Below are 16,218 nucleotides of genomic sequence, written 5' to 3'. Positions count from 1 at the left end.
CTAGATACGCTGTAAATACATAAACTTCATAACAGCCAGTTTCATATATTACATTCAATTAAATTTCCTAATATTTAATAAAGATATTACAATTAGAAGAAAATTATTTATACAACCAAAGAAGTGAAAAGAAAGTCATTGTTTCTGCTTCTGCACATTTGACAAAGCAGTCTATACTTGTAAACGATCACTTTTAATTCGGTTACTTAAAAAAGTAGTTCTTTAAAAAGGATCAATATTTTTGCACCATACTCTGAGTATAGCAGTACATATTCTCATATACAAAATGAATTAAGGTACTGATTGCATTTAATGTGAGTTTTGTTTTTAGAATCATAAATATATTTTATATGCCTTTTGTTATTGTCGCGGAAGAATATGCTCTAACCTCTCTGCCCTAACCTCCTTTCGCGCTAGCATCTATGGTGTAAATGTGAAATGGTTATATGACTAGTGTGGAAATGTGTTATGATGTTGCGTTTGTAAGATGAAGCGTATCTATGTGAGTTTTTAGTAATGGTCTTTAAAAAGTGCTGTATTTATCATGATGTTCTGTGCAGTGATTGTTCAATATATTCTGTGTTTGGCAAGTAAATCCTAGATGTTGCAGTGGCGGGGTGTTGGCAGCAATCGAGGCTGTGCCTAACATGGCTGCAACGCAATCCGAACCCCAGCAAAATGAGGTGAATCGGGAAAATGTGCAGCAAGATCAGTCTTCAGTGCCTGAAAACGCGAGTTTACTTCAAAATGGAACAGAAAGAAGCGTTGGTCGTGGATTAGTGAGTTTTGAATGTGGTAATTCCAAAATTAAACCGCCAGGTCAAAACATAAATACAGAGATGAGTCAATATCGTCAAGACCCTAGTGTCGGACCCGGAGTTCATCATCCAGACTCAAATACAAACAGTGAAGATCTTTCAAAAACTAATCATTGTGAAAATAAGTCGTTTACTCATAATACAGAACAAAGTGACCAAAGTTTTGTGAAAGTCCCCTCTGATAATGGAAATCAAAACATTCCAGGCTATGGATTGACCTTTCCTCAAAGGGGAAGTTATCATCCAGACCATCCAGCAGGTAATCTTCTTCAACCTGGTGGGGAAAATAGTTTACATCAATCAAACTTTGGCCCATTTAATCCCCAAATGAGGCATGGCTATTCTGGTTCTAAACCTATAACTGGACCTGGTTCTGGTCCTCCTAGACCTTTGAGCACAAGCCCAAACATGACATCTCCAAGTAATTTTGCCCCTCATATGCAACAGCAAAGATTTCTCTCTGGCCAGAGCATATCCCAACCGACAGGGCCGACTCCAACATTAAATCAGCTTCTACAGTCATCAAATCCTGTTCATCGGTACCAGAATAGCTATGGTGACTACAGTTTGCCCAAGCAAGGAAGTGATCAGCCACAAGGAAGTGTACCATACAATCAGGCTTGGCCTCCCAGACCCATGGGACCATATGGATCTCAACAAAGTCTGCCTGGATACCGACCCCAAGGACCGATGGTAAGTAACAAATTATATTAACGATTCACGATTCGTGGTATATGCTATTTAGGTCTTAGCTTTAACAGTACCAACAACTAACTCCACAGACAGTTAAACTATGCCAAAAGATATAATATCATATCATTCTGATGTAATATAGGTCAAATCGTATTTAATACTTTTATTTTCTAGGCTATGAAGTTACATTTTATAATTTTGTTTCCTATATCACATCATTTGAATGAAACAACTAAATATTTTGATCTTACATCATGAAAGTATTAAGCTTACTTGAGAGAGAAATCTTTTTAATGTATGATTTTTTTTGGCAGAATTTATTCTGTTTGAGATGGAACAACACTTTTAAAACATAGGAATATTTAGCCTAAGAAATCTTGCAATATTAGAAGTAAACACAGTTACTAAATAATATACCAAATTAGAAGACTAAACTAGGCTATATTACTGATTTTGTTCCTTCTGCAAAAGAAAAGATGGGAAAGATTTTTTTTAGTGTATGATATTTTTAAAGCAGATAATATTTAGCCTGCATTAGCCATGTTACATGAAATTATCTAAAAACAAGGTTAACAGTTTCTTAAAATAGTATTATTACTTTTATTTCCTGAAAGCATTTTTAGGCACTGACAAATTGTATAGGCTATGCTACTGCACAAAATCTATTAATATATTTGAAATTGGGTTAGGCTATTCATTGGTTTTTTTTTCTCAGTTATTTCATCGTTATTTGCGTATGTATGCAACTGGAAAATTTTTCAACTTTCCGATGATTGGTAAAACATCTTTGCTTAGGCTTGTAAATTTCAAGAGACGGACTCTCTTTTCTCTCTTTCATTGTAGACATTTTCTGATATTAGAGATTGATGTTCTTCTTTGTAAGCTATTTTGTTGAATATATACAGGTTTATTGCATTTAAACTTTTAAGTAGGCTGTATCAGAATTGATAGAAAAGGCGTTTTCATTTTTAGTCATAGGCCTAATGGGTTTGTATGTCGACCAATGTCCATTTGCTATATAGAATAATATATTTAGTTTTGAATATTTCAGTTCTTTCAAGAATTTGTAACATACCAATGCTTTTGGGGGTTTGGTTTGTGGGGGCCCTTTGTGTATTATTAAGTATTAAGTTAAAAAACTTATTGTCAGTCTGTTCGACTACTAGGTAGTAGATTCTTTTATAATTTGATTTTAATATTTGAGCATCAAGAAACGATGTTGGGTTTGGGTTGCCTGCACTCGATATTCGGTTGTTTTTATCAAATAAAGAATTTGATATTACAATGAATTTAACTTAACATGTAATTTCAAATTATTAATGATAAGCCTAGTAATGATTAATGTAATCAGTAAACAGAATATAAATCATTTTTGGAGAATTTGTAAATGGCAATGAAAACGAGGAAATTGTTTAAGATGAATGATCTAGTTGAAAGTTCTTGTCAAATGGTCAAGAGAAGTTGGAGGAGTGGAATACTGACAGACCGTCTTGTAGACTTTCCATTTTACAAAAGCGGTTATACTCACTGTTATACAGGCAAGCTATAATTACTGTAGGTTTCTCTGATATGTAGGTCTAGGCAAAAGTTGATTTTGTTATTTTTTACTATTATTATTAAATCAAGTTATTTTATTTAAAATTATAATGTATTTTTGTTGTTAATGTATTATACTTGTAGTTCTTATATCGAACGATTACTATAAAATATCGAATCTTTTAAAAATATCAATTTACTAACGAGTGTGAACCACTTATTATTAAAGTCCCTACCTTATGATTTCTATTTTAATTTTTTTTATTAAATACTTTTTAAGCATTTCCTGTTGAAAACCAAAATTTAATGTAATGTAGTAGTAACAAAATATACAACTATAACAAAACTTGAATTTTAAACAAAAATGATGGAATAATAACCTAACCCTCCAAATGATGACCGACAGCACAGGCATTCTTCAATAACACTTGTCAACAGATAAAAACAGCTCAGCCTTCAGTCGAATTTCCGCTATTATTACATGAAAACCATTGAAGTTATAAAGACAACTTGCACCAGTCGAATCCTCTACTCATAAATACAAATTCATTTAATTTAGTTTATATTCGTAATATTCCTTGTTGTCTGCTGATATTGATCCAAATGCCGCACGGCATACAACTGAGGGACTATGCAGCTGGTTATATGCTGCACGGCCTTGACTTTGTTGTTGTTAGGTAGGCTGGTTGTTTATAATTGAATTGTTGTGTTGTGTAATGGGCGATGCTCGTGTAAATTATATACATGAACTATTGGATGATGAAAATGTTAGTTCTGATTATGAAAGTGATGTATCAGCAAATAAAGTGCATAGTAATATTTCCTTGTCAGATTTTTTGTCAGGTAGTCTGGATGATTATAAACCAGAGGAATGTGAGTTGGGTTGTGAAAATTGATAGTGACAGTGAAAACAATTCATCAGTATCTGATATTCCTCTTACCCAAAGAATTTATCAAACACCAATATGGATATGCGCACTTCCATAAAAAGTAGTATATACTTTATATTTTTATCAAAAACAATTTTTTGTGTTGTAAATAATATCTTAAACCATTTTTTGTATTGTAAATAAGTGTATATATGTTATAATAATTTTGTTCAATTTTGTTCAGTTTTTGCAAAACTGTGTATATTTTGTACATTTACATATCTTACTATCTCAAGTCATGTGAAAGTTACATAGAGTAGAGTGAAACTTGGAAAATAAAAAATTTACAATACATATTTTTTAATTCATGTACAAATAAAAAAAATATTCTAGTGAGTACATATTTGTATTATTTTACATTTTCCTTTGGTTTATAACAAAAAATTGATATATAACACTTATTACTTGGCATTTACCACATATTTTTAAACAATATCCAAAAAATATGCTACGCAAAGACAAAAATCCTTTTATCATTCTGAGAGTTTCTTATTATCAGTTGGAGAGTGGTGGTGGTTGTGGGCGTGTATAATGTTACAGAATAATTATAATAATTTCGGCAATAAAGAAAGAATGTAGGCTATTGTTTGTTTAAATTTATGAGTAGGGTATGATAAGTGGACCCAGTTTTTGTATCAATCTATATAATAATATGATATTTCTTAGTTATACACATTGATATAACTTAATCAATGTAGGCTATTTAATAAATGTATGGGTAGACTTTATTAAGCAATTTGAACTTCTTAATTGGCTGTTTTTATTGAATGTTTGGATTGTTTTTATCCAATTACTAATTCGATATTGTAAAGTTTTTCCTTATTTTTAGGTCTAGATGAAATTTGGTTTTGTTATTTTTTAATGCTATTTGTTAAATTTATTCATTAAAACTTTTAATGTATTATTCTTGTTAATGAAATTTTATAATTCTTTAGCGTGTGATGATTATTACGTAATATCGAAGTTGGATATTAATTCACTCATTTTTAGTTTATTGCATATCCTGATTGATGGTTATGGTTTCTTTATTACTTGTTAGATTGTATAATTCTTTTATTTGGATTTTAAACGATGATATTGATTGATAGTTGTTCGATTTACGATATGAGCTATATGTATGATTATTATAAATGATGAATACTAGGTTAGATTATCGTACTCTGCACGGATTGATATCTAAATTATTTAATTCAGGTTTAGTAATGGGGTAGTCTATGCAATCATTCTTTGATAGTATATTCTCAATACTCTGTGACGTTATAGTAAAGGGCAGCAATGTAATAAGTAAATGTGTTCTGCTGTATTTATATATTTTAGGGATACCCAATTTTTGCACTAAACATTGTTTAGAATCTCTCTTACAGTGTAAACTTTTTTATTTATCTTAATATATAACATTGAAATGACATATGTTAGTCTCACTAAAACTCGACAACGGCTGGACCGATTTGGCTAATTTGGGTTTTTAAATATTTGTAGAAATCCAAGGAAGGTTTAAAAGGTGACAAACATGGGTCATTATCAAACAAGCCAGAACTACTACTTACAGAAAAATATTTTGTATTATTTTTATATAATAACCAAAGTAATATAATATAGAACCCTTTAAAATTCAAAACAAAAGTTGGTGTTGCGAATCATAATTAATTGCGTTTAGCTCATATTTATTTATTTTTACATTAGTGTCAGCTGTTTTCTCATGAATGTTACCTTTTTGTGTTATTAATATAAAACAGTTTGCATAATACTTATGCAACTGTTATAAACACGCATGTAGAACACACCATTGAACAGATAGTACAGTAACAAATTGTTTACACTTTTAGGTGTTTTATTACATTTTAATTCATGAATATAACATGAATAACCAATTTCACATTTTAACTCATGAATATAACATGAATAACCAATTTCACTTTATTAGGTACTTTACGGTTTATAAATAAGAGTGGAATTCTTCTATTATTTTGATTGCTTTAACGTGTTGCTTATCCGTACAACCAGCATTACGAACTTTGTCTTGTTTCTGCTTTTCATTATATCTCCGCTTTTAGCTTACCCTATAGAGCAATATATTACATCAATGAAAACTTTAACATAAGTTAATTCGATTCTTGTTATAATTAATTGTAAACTAATAGAATTCAAGTCTGTGCCTATGCTCTTAGGCTACCACTTTTTAACATATCTTCAGCGAGATAGAAACTGTTTAATTTCGTATGTAGACTAGTTTTTGTTGAACAGTTACTAGACCTATCATTCCAAAAGTTATCAACTATCAAGTAATAAGCAAAATTAGTGTTAAAACTAAATTGTGTTCCCTTTTTGATTATAATAACTAACTCTTTTGAATGTTTCCCGAGCACTTATGAATGTTACTTTTACTCAGTAACAGTCATGAGCGGTAACATTTCTGAGGTTCCTTGGGGAAAAAATCAAAACTGACCACTTCTTCATTCTACTGCAAAGTGAGGGTAGGGTTGAGATATTATAGAACATATTCTTCTAATGTTTATCAAGTTAGTTATTTAGAGTACATTAAGATAGAGGTAACATTCATGAGAGATAATTAGTGTACTTACCATCCTGGTGCATTCTTTAATATTTCTTTTTAACCTTGGAACACTACTGTGCGTAAGTTTTACGTATACGCGTCATGTTTATAGTCACGCCTACTCTCCCCTTCACTATTCCGGTTCAAGCTTTGGGCAGTGCTTCTACTAATCGGTGGTCGTTCGGCCTTCGAAGTGTAAGGGTACGTGTAGTCTTTTTTCTTGTCTCAATATTGATTTTTATTTAAACCGTGCGTCAATTTTATGTAGCGGTAGCATTGCTTGATAAACAAAATACATATATTTTACCTATAGGTAGTGATAACTGTGTATAATAAATAATAAGTAATAAGTAAGTAAACCTATTCTAGGTTATTTTTTGGTAAAAAAGGTCTAGGAGTTGTCTTAATTTGTAGTATCAAAATGGAAGACACACGTACTGTCGAAGATGACGAAATCAATTTACTTGAGGAAGACATTAGTGACGACGATATCTTAGAATTCCAAAGCTCTTCAGAAGATGAGTATGACAGTGATGCAGACCCCCAAGTTCGTGCCAGATACCAACGAAATTTCAGATGACGATACTATCGTGCCCATAAAAAATATTAAGAGGAAATAAACCCTAGGACCAGCAAAAAAAGAAAGATAATGATGCAGTGGCATTAGGATCATCAAAAGTAAGAAAAATTACTGGTGCTAGGAATCGAGGCCTGCCTGTTATTTCTACAGAGCAAGAAAAAACTGATACTACCAAAAGTTTTTGTTGGTGTGTATATAGGCTATATATATATATATATATATATATATATATATATATATATATATTTACATTAAACTGTATAAATGGCAATAGCCTTATTTAATTTCAATAATATACTGTATATATATATATATATATATATATATATATATATATATATACAGTATATTTTGTGCAAAATCATTGGGCATCTCAGTGTTACTTTTCCTGATTGGTTGCATAGTTAATTTAAAGAAACAGACTTTCTTTCTCCTTTTTGATGCTAGTGAGTGATGTGTTTCAGTATAATAAATGTAAAGGTTAATGTCGTGAAGCACTTTGAAGTGCAAGGGCGTTTGATAAGTCTGGTAAATTTGTATAAAAGAGCGGGACATTTTTGGAACCTACACTGTTGTTGGTAAGCCTGATATTTCTACAAATACTACACGTTTCGAATGTCAGCTGTTATTAGTTAATTTTTGGCAGCCAGCAGAAGAGATAACTGTACGTAGTTAGTTTCTTAGGATGGAGAAAAACGAATTTTATGCGGTCATTAACACTGCGTTGGTCGCGCACGGTCCTTGATTCCGCTACGCGAGAATTTTTTATGCTATTCTTGTTGGAGTTGGCAACATGCAACGTGCTTTTGTCTAGCTGAGCTCTAGAATCCCCTCCCCCACTTCATGGCGTAAAAGCAGTGTTTGGTGTTACCTTGTATGCAACAGAGGGGTTTTGTTTACGTCCTGGTCTGCCATTCCAGCGCGCCTATCTGTGTAGCCGCTACCCCGGTACTCGAGACCGTGCGCGACTGTTAGTGTTTGTGTGTTCCCGGACTTATGGACCGTGCATGTCTGTAAGTGTTTGCGATAAATAAAAACATTTTATGTATATACATTTTTGAAAATGGATCCGAAAGAAGAAGAACGAATTTTCAAACTTCTGCAAGAAGTTCCAAGTGAAAATGACTTTATTGGTGACGAATTTAGTCGAAGCCAGCCAGATATGGTATCAAGATATTTGCCTTGGCGGACGCTAGAGTTTGCTATGCTCTAAATATGGAGATATATCGGGCCAAACAGCCTCCAGAGCCATATCAAGTTAACAATTCACCATCTGAATTGGTTCTTCGTTTAATTCAACCTATCTCGGGACAGAAAGAAATGTCACTGTGGACAACTGGTTCACTTCCATTCCTTTAGGAAGGGAACTGAAGAATCAGCATAGATTATCACTTTGTCGGTGCTTTAAGGAAAAATAAGAGAAAGGTACCTTCTTTATTTGTAGAAACTAAGCAAAGGCCTCATCGCAAATCTACATCTGCGGCGAGCATACGGGCCTAAAGCTGTGTCTGAACTGCCCCTTAGATGGACCAGAAACCATGATCACTGATGAATCAGATTAAATCAGAGTCTTATAATTTTCAACTTTTATATTTACTTCACTGAACTTACCTAAGCCTATAAAAATTATTGTTGCTGTACTCAGTATTCTTAAACATTCTATGATTATGTTTTATTTATTAAGTTCTATTAGTATTTTTAAATAGTGTTTATTTTTACTATTTTATTTATATTGGATATAGAAATTTTAATTTTGTAATGTAAGTTAAAGTACACATCAATTTCAATTACATTTATATAAAAACATTTAAACTACTGATAAATTATTCACTTATTTGTTTTCTAAATACATTATAAATAAAGGTTTTTATAATTTAAGAGCTGTTTTCAATTTTAACCAGTGTTTTCTATGGATTATTCAAGCACGGTTTCACAGACCGTGCGCGAGCAACGACGTTCCAGGCGGAGCGCGATTAACGCAGGGTTAAATTTTTTGTTTAAGAGTTGGACAGCTGCATAGATCAAATCCGAGTTTTATGAAATCCATGTGGGTTCGGCACTAACATTGAAGACCATTTACTTTTGGATTAATGAGTTTAAACGTGGTCGAAGAAACACGGAACATAAAGCACACTCCTGTCAACCTGTTGAAATCACCACGATCAATCTTTCCATATACAACATTAACAGTGTAAAATTCAATTCCACTGAAAAAAACTACCAAGGCCTATTTGTACGTTCTCGCAATGCTTTACTTTTCACTCTGTACTGCCTTTAGTTTTTATGTAAATTGAAATAATTATTCTTTTGTTGTTTTGTAACATTTTAAATTGGCTTTCGATTAGGGCAAATTTAAAGTGCATTATGTTTATAAAATCACATGGTAATTAGTAAAAAAAAGAAATTTACATAAAATAATCACTAGAGATGATAAAATCTGTACAAAAAATTATTTTTATTATTGATTAAGTTTTTACATCTTATTTTCATTATAAAATTTTAAAGCATTGTTGACAAGAACAATATGATTAATGAGCATTACGAAAAATAGATTGACAAGAAATGTTTATAAGACAAAACAGCTGTATCAGTTAGTAATACCAACTTTAAAATTGATTAAGGTAGTCCTTATTTACATTGAGACAAAATCAAACATGACAACAAACTTTAAAAGCTTGTAAATATTTAAACATAAAAATAATTTTTTTAATGGTCACTCAAAATTACATTTTATTTTATTTCTTCCCAACGGTCAAAGACCACTTTATAACTATAACATTGCGAGGTAGATAATTACTACAGTGCTTAAACATGACATGGACAAGCCAAACATGCAACTGGACTTTATATTCCTAGACATAATTGATAGTGTGTAAAATATGTATGAATTATAATGAATATAACAGTAATGATAAATAATAAATGAGAAGATCACTATCCGTAAATAAGTAACAGTGCAGAAAACTATAAATAAATAACAAGAATAAAAAAATGAAAAAAGAAATTTATAAATGAATAACAATGTTAATAAAATATTTTTAAATAAGTAACAATGCAAAAAAAACTAAGAAAGTGATAAAGACTATAAATACCAACAAAAGCAACAAAAAAAAAAACATTTTACAAATACAAACTACCATCCTTAACAATAAAGAGTGCAAAACAATAACAAATGCTAAATACAACAATAATAAATAAATAAATACGAAGAGCTACAATTATTGGCAAAAGTGACTATTACATAATGTTATAAATAAATTACTGCATGCAAAGAAAAAAATACCTATTTATGCCATGCCCAAAGCACTCAACAAGGCCCTGATCTAATCTACAGTATGTTGGAAAGCAGCTAGCACACATCTTCTAATAATTGCTGCACTATCATTGAAGACGTTCTGGCCATTCTGGTGAGTGGACCGTGGAAGTCATAGTCACATTGACGGTTTCAGCTTTAATCTCGCCGGTCCGATTTAAATAAAAAAAATAATTTGAACTGGCAGAATTTCACCATGAAATTTAATTTGAATTTGTAAAGTAAATTTAAGTAGGTTAAATCTAATCATTATTAGTCTATATCGGTCTCCTAACACCCTCATTAACTCTTTCTTTTCTAGTCTTAGACTTGCTCTAAAAATAAATCAGGTGACAAATTTGGGGATGGGTACTAAACAACTAACAGTTATTTGAAAACTGTTGTAAAGACTAAAAGTTTTTGCTATTCTGTGGTTGTGTAATACATGTAGAGTATTATTTGTATATATATATATATATATATATATATATATATATATATATATATAAGCTTTTAACAGTTGTAATACATGGTTAATAATGCTGTAAACAAAGAAAATGTTGCTGTGCATTACAACCATTAAAAGCTTATATCTACATTATTTACTGACCAATTTTTTTTGTTTTAGGTGTCAAAACATTTGTAATTAAATTTAGTAACTTTTGTTATTATTTTATTCGTAATCTTATTGGTTTAATAGTATTAATCTTTAAAAACTTTAACTGAGTTCCATCTTGAAACATTCTATGATATAATATAAATTTCGTTTTGATTTTGAGACTGCAAGAAAAATAATTGTATCAAATTTGAGTTGTTATCTCTACTGGTGTCTGGAATAAAAAATAAGGATAAAAACACATACAGAGACAGGCAGTAAATGAGAAGAGATAGGTCATTCATTGGTCGCATTTTGTTTTTAGTTACTCTTAGTCCATGGAATATTATCCTAAAGTTTTTTTTTGATAGTTTTGTTACACCCTGTATTTTATATATATATATATATATATATATATATATATATATATATATAAAGTTTTTTTAAAGAATCAAACAAAGAAAAATTTTATTCTCATTTAAAATAGATCATAAAAATTCTGAATATTTTTTTAATGAAATTTAATCTTAGTTACAAAAATTGGAAATGCACCATATAACAAAACTTTGCAATAAGGAATACATAGGCAAGACAAAAAGACCATTGATCGTAAGGATAAAAGAACACAAAGAAAACACAAGAAGGGTCTAACAGAAAAGTCAAATATTGCACACCATTGTTGGTCCGAGACCATCATATGAATTGGGATGAAGCAACATCATCGGGAACCTCATTTCTTTATAAGGAAATTAATCGAGGCTTGTTTATTTTAACCTAGTTTGTAATTATGTATTAGGTTAGTTATTTACCTTTAGAAGAGATCAGATTGCAGATCTCGAAACTTAGTTTTACTGATTTTTTTTGTATCACTGAACGATGGCAAATGTCCAGAAAAATTCTGTTTCCTTCATAACAGAACAAATATTTTCCTGGGCAATCGCCTTAAATCACCATGACAGGAAGTCTGGTGCTAAAATCCAGTTGCCTTAAATTGCCACAAACTGATTTATAATTGCTCTCTCTTCATGCAACCATACAGTTTTGTTTTTGTTTTTTTTTTTTTTTTAACTATTGATGGAGTTATCTATTGACAGTATTACTTTCTTGTTGATTAAATGTTTTTATGTCTATGGATGCTATATAAAAGTGAAGCATATGAAACATTTTATTGATCTCTGTATTGACAGTGCTTTAGTAGTTTTCATCTCAATTTCCCTGACTTGTGCTGATATCTTGTAATACATTATAAAACTATTTTGGACTTTATCCAACTACTATTTTACTAATTTGTTGGTTATGTTCACATCTTTTGTCATTAGTTTTTTAGTTCTTTGCTGCTAAGATGGCAGTATAAGTCATTGTTCAAGTCTGTATTTGCCCAATAGTGAATATAATGAAATTCAATAATAACCTTTAGCTATAATAAGGCTTTATTAAGCAAGAACATAACCATTAGATTTCCAAACATCTTATTGTTTTCCTTTTGTTTGTGGGTGGCATTGATCCGATTTCTGACGATTCTTTTCTATTTTACTTTAACTCATGACAATGTTTTTAAAAGGCTATGTTATACCCTAACATATTATATATCAATAAAAAGACAAGATTCTGAGCTTGTGTTTTCATATATGAAACATAATCGCTTTTAATTTGGTTAATAATAGTAAAAGACAAACCACGATAATTTGTAAAAGTCAAGATTTATTGCAGTTGATAACCAGTTGCATCGATAAAATTTAGTAAATTTGAACACAAGAAAATAAGCATATTATTATAATTAGTGTATTTTTTGTTTTTTTTTATATTGATTGTACTGTGCTTAATCAGTAGTGTATTGCCGATAGCAAATACAAATTTAATATTTAACTTTTACTCCAGATTGCACCAGTGACAAATTAAAAACATCTAGTGTCTTGTAAATATTATTTAAACACTGTTATAAAACCAACCCTAATAAACACAGCTTTAAATGTTTTCATGTACAGAAGTCCAAACTGGTGGGGTTCCTTGACATTGTGATATGGACTTAAACAGTGGCTTAAGGAGAGAAATGAAAACTAACATGCCGTGAAAACTAACTAAGAATGTATCGTTCATTCTTTCCCAGATAAAAAAAAACAACTGTCTGAAAAACAAAACTACACACAACCCAAATCCTTACATACTATAGTTTTGGAAAGTTGCATAAACTAAATAAGATTTCCCCATTATATCGGATGTAGATATGAAGGGGTATGATTTCTCCCTAGACCGTAATAGGCTTTTCAGTACATTTTATTTGTTGGGACAACAAAGCACACTCTACTATGACACTGGAAATATCTTATACCTGAAGTATTTGACAATAGCTAAAAGTAAACGCTTTTTGACTGTATCTGAGACCTATGTATTTGTAATTTGATTGGGGCAACAAGACAGCTGTGGTGTTTGGAATAATACTAATTCGAACCAGAAATGCTCCTACATGTGCAAACTATGATATAAGAGTCAGGTTAAATTCATATACACCGAACCATGGACACTAAATAATATGTACCTGATGTATGCTTACTTAAAATAACAGGAATTACATTTAAATTTGGCTTGTTTAGGGTGGCCATCCAACCGGAAATAAGTCGGGAATTTTACCCACTGGGAAAAAAGCTGGGAATCTACCTGTAGAACTGGGCAAATTTTAAAAACAACTTTCTGTCCCTAAAGGCTTATGAAATCAAGAAATAATTTGCAGCTCCTGGAATCAGAAATCACAAATATCGTATTTTACGAGACGTGAATCGTGAAACTGGGAATGAGGATCGATGACGCCATCATTTGCCAGATTGCCTTTAATAGTGGTGGAGTTTAATTTAGTTAGATTTACCCCAATGTTGCGTTAAGATTCCCCACATCCAGGTTAGTGAAGTGACGAAACTAAATTTCAATTCCAAATAACTATTCTCGGACAGTAGCTAATCGAGAGTGTGCAAATTACCGACTGCTAAAACATGTGTTTTTGTTGTGAAAAATGTAAATATGTAAACAAATTGATATGGTTTAATGAAGAATACTTTGGTTGTACAGTAATTAGTATTTTCTATATTTATTTTGGCGCATCAATGCAAGTATTCTGTGTCTATTTGCGTACAAGAAGTGATTGGCAGGATACAACTTACCAATTGCTAAAGCAATTTTTGTAATTTGTTGAAACAAATATTAAATAAACACAATGTTATGTGGACATATTGTAATGCACAGAGATATAAACGAAGGAGCTCAAATTGGTGGTAGTGATGTCACTACTGTATGTCACTTGTGTATTGACTACTGCTAGTGACAAATATTGCTAGACCATCGCAGTTTTATAGCATTTCCTGAAAATGCAGCAAGCGATACATAATCATTATCGTTGCACTCAGCATAAATGTAAAAACAGTATTACAGTGTTGTTAATATTTGGTTTAAAATGGAGTAGAGTATCAGAAATTATTTAACCGGGAGAAACCGGAAATTTTGAGTTGTGAGTGGGGCCATCCTTTTGTTTATTTCTTCAATTAGACACAATACGAAATTATTTATACAAAACTAGCGGGCCCCGGCGCGCTTTGCTGCGCATTTCAATAATTTTTTTGCAAAAGTTGCCCGCGGCTTCGCACGCAATTTCCGTTGAAAACAGTACACTATATTCACTTATTCTTTTTCTATCACATTCTAAACATTGCTGAGATAATTGATAGTCGTTCCATCGTGAGCCTCTTGGGCGTATTATGAAGGTATGTACCATATTCCTGCCTCTATCTAGCTGTTACCCACGGCTTCGCACGCAAATCTTAAGAACCGAAGTCCTTATATTACTTAGTAAATTTTTTTTTTTACTATAATAAATTTTAGATTAAATTAGTTATATCTCCGATGCCACGATTGAGCTTGCTTTGTTGTCTCGATCGAGAGAATATGTACACACGGAGTTTTGAGAACCATACTTCTGTCAAAAAAAAACAACTAAGGTTTGATTTTATAACATTCTTTATATTTGTAGCCAACGTAAGATAGTAATTATGATATCTGCATTACTCTTCTGATCAAGCATGAGCATGGTTTATATTAAATAAATATTGCAGTTAAAGGTGAATTTTTACGTCAAATTTGAATTGTATTATCTGGATAGTAAAGTCTATGTTTAACAGTGATTGCAAAAAACAGTTTAAACAAAATTTGTCGTTTCTCTTAAGCTTACTCTATGCTTTAAAACTATAAGTGTAATATATGTTTACAAAGAACAGCTGATTAAAAATTTGAAAAGACGTTAACATATGTTTGCTGCAATGCATTTCTTATGGGTATTTCTGTAACCAGTGGGGCGGAATCCTGAATCGGGAAAGGGGATGGGCATAGCTTATAAACCTTCTCCGTGGAAAAATACATATACGTACAAATTTTCATCATGATCGGTCCAATAGTTCACGATTCCATAAAGGACAAACATACAAACATTCATTTTTATATATATAGATAACTTACCATTTTTTGTTGGTAAGAACATAAAAAGGCACCGGTTTTGGCGCTTTTCAACCAAACTGCAACTTAGAAAAATCATAACTAGGGAATTTGTGATACGATTAAGACTGAATTGTTGTAACAGACAAGTACAAGTATAGACTTACTGTTTTTAGTATAACATTTTAGAAATACATTAGCAAAGTTGTTCAGTTACCATCTTAAATTGATTGTACCTTGGCCGGATGGCTAAAATTTGGCATTAGTCTGGTTATTGTGCTGTTAAAGTTATTATTTTGGGAGTATAAATTATTTAAATGTTTAATTATTAACACAGATTTCATTGAATATGTTTTGTTAATATACCGTAGCTGGCACCTACTCGTTTGAACGTGCTGCAGCAATTTAGCAAAACCTGCTCAATGAAATCTGTGTTAAAAACTGAAAATTTTATTGTACCAGCGAAACTGCTCTGAGTTTTACCCCATAAAAACAATGTTAAAACACAAACTCTTATACACTGTTCTTTTTGGTAGTAGAATTATGGCAGGATGGCCACCCGACCGGGAAGCCGGGAGTTTTTCTGAGAACCGGGAAAATTACAAAAATTAATTTTTCGTCTCCAAGAACTTTTAAAATACGTAAATTATAAATTACAAACAAATTAAAAATTTATTTGAACTACCAATAAAAATATTGAAAAAATTATTATTTAATATTTATAATTATAATAATAAGTATTTGGATG

General features: G+C 31.2%; 1 protein-coding gene across 14 annotated transcripts in view; it reads left to right on the top strand.

The window, feature by feature from the left end:
• The first annotated feature begins 394 nt into the window (after positions 1-394).
• The window catches only part of LOC124360384 (trithorax group protein osa), a 167,342-nt gene continuing 151,518 nt past the window's right edge, over positions 395-16,218 (top strand). For all 14 annotated transcript variants that reach the window (XM_046813970.1, XM_046813968.1, XM_046813975.1 and 11 more), the window contains exon 1: positions 395-1,511. In XM_046813970.1, coding sequence (XP_046669926.1) covers positions 648-1,511 — 864 coding nt within the window. In that variant the 5' untranslated portion in view covers positions 395-647. The remainder of the gene's footprint in view (positions 1,512-16,218) is intronic.

This window comes from Homalodisca vitripennis, chromosome 4 (genome assembly GCF_021130785.1).
Source record: "Homalodisca vitripennis isolate AUS2020 chromosome 4, UT_GWSS_2.1, whole genome shotgun sequence".
Taxonomy (NCBI): Eukaryota; Metazoa; Arthropoda; class Insecta; order Hemiptera; family Cicadellidae; genus Homalodisca; species Homalodisca vitripennis.
The sequence above is the reverse complement of the archived record's forward strand: the minus strand, read 5'-3'. Positions and strand labels throughout refer to the sequence as shown.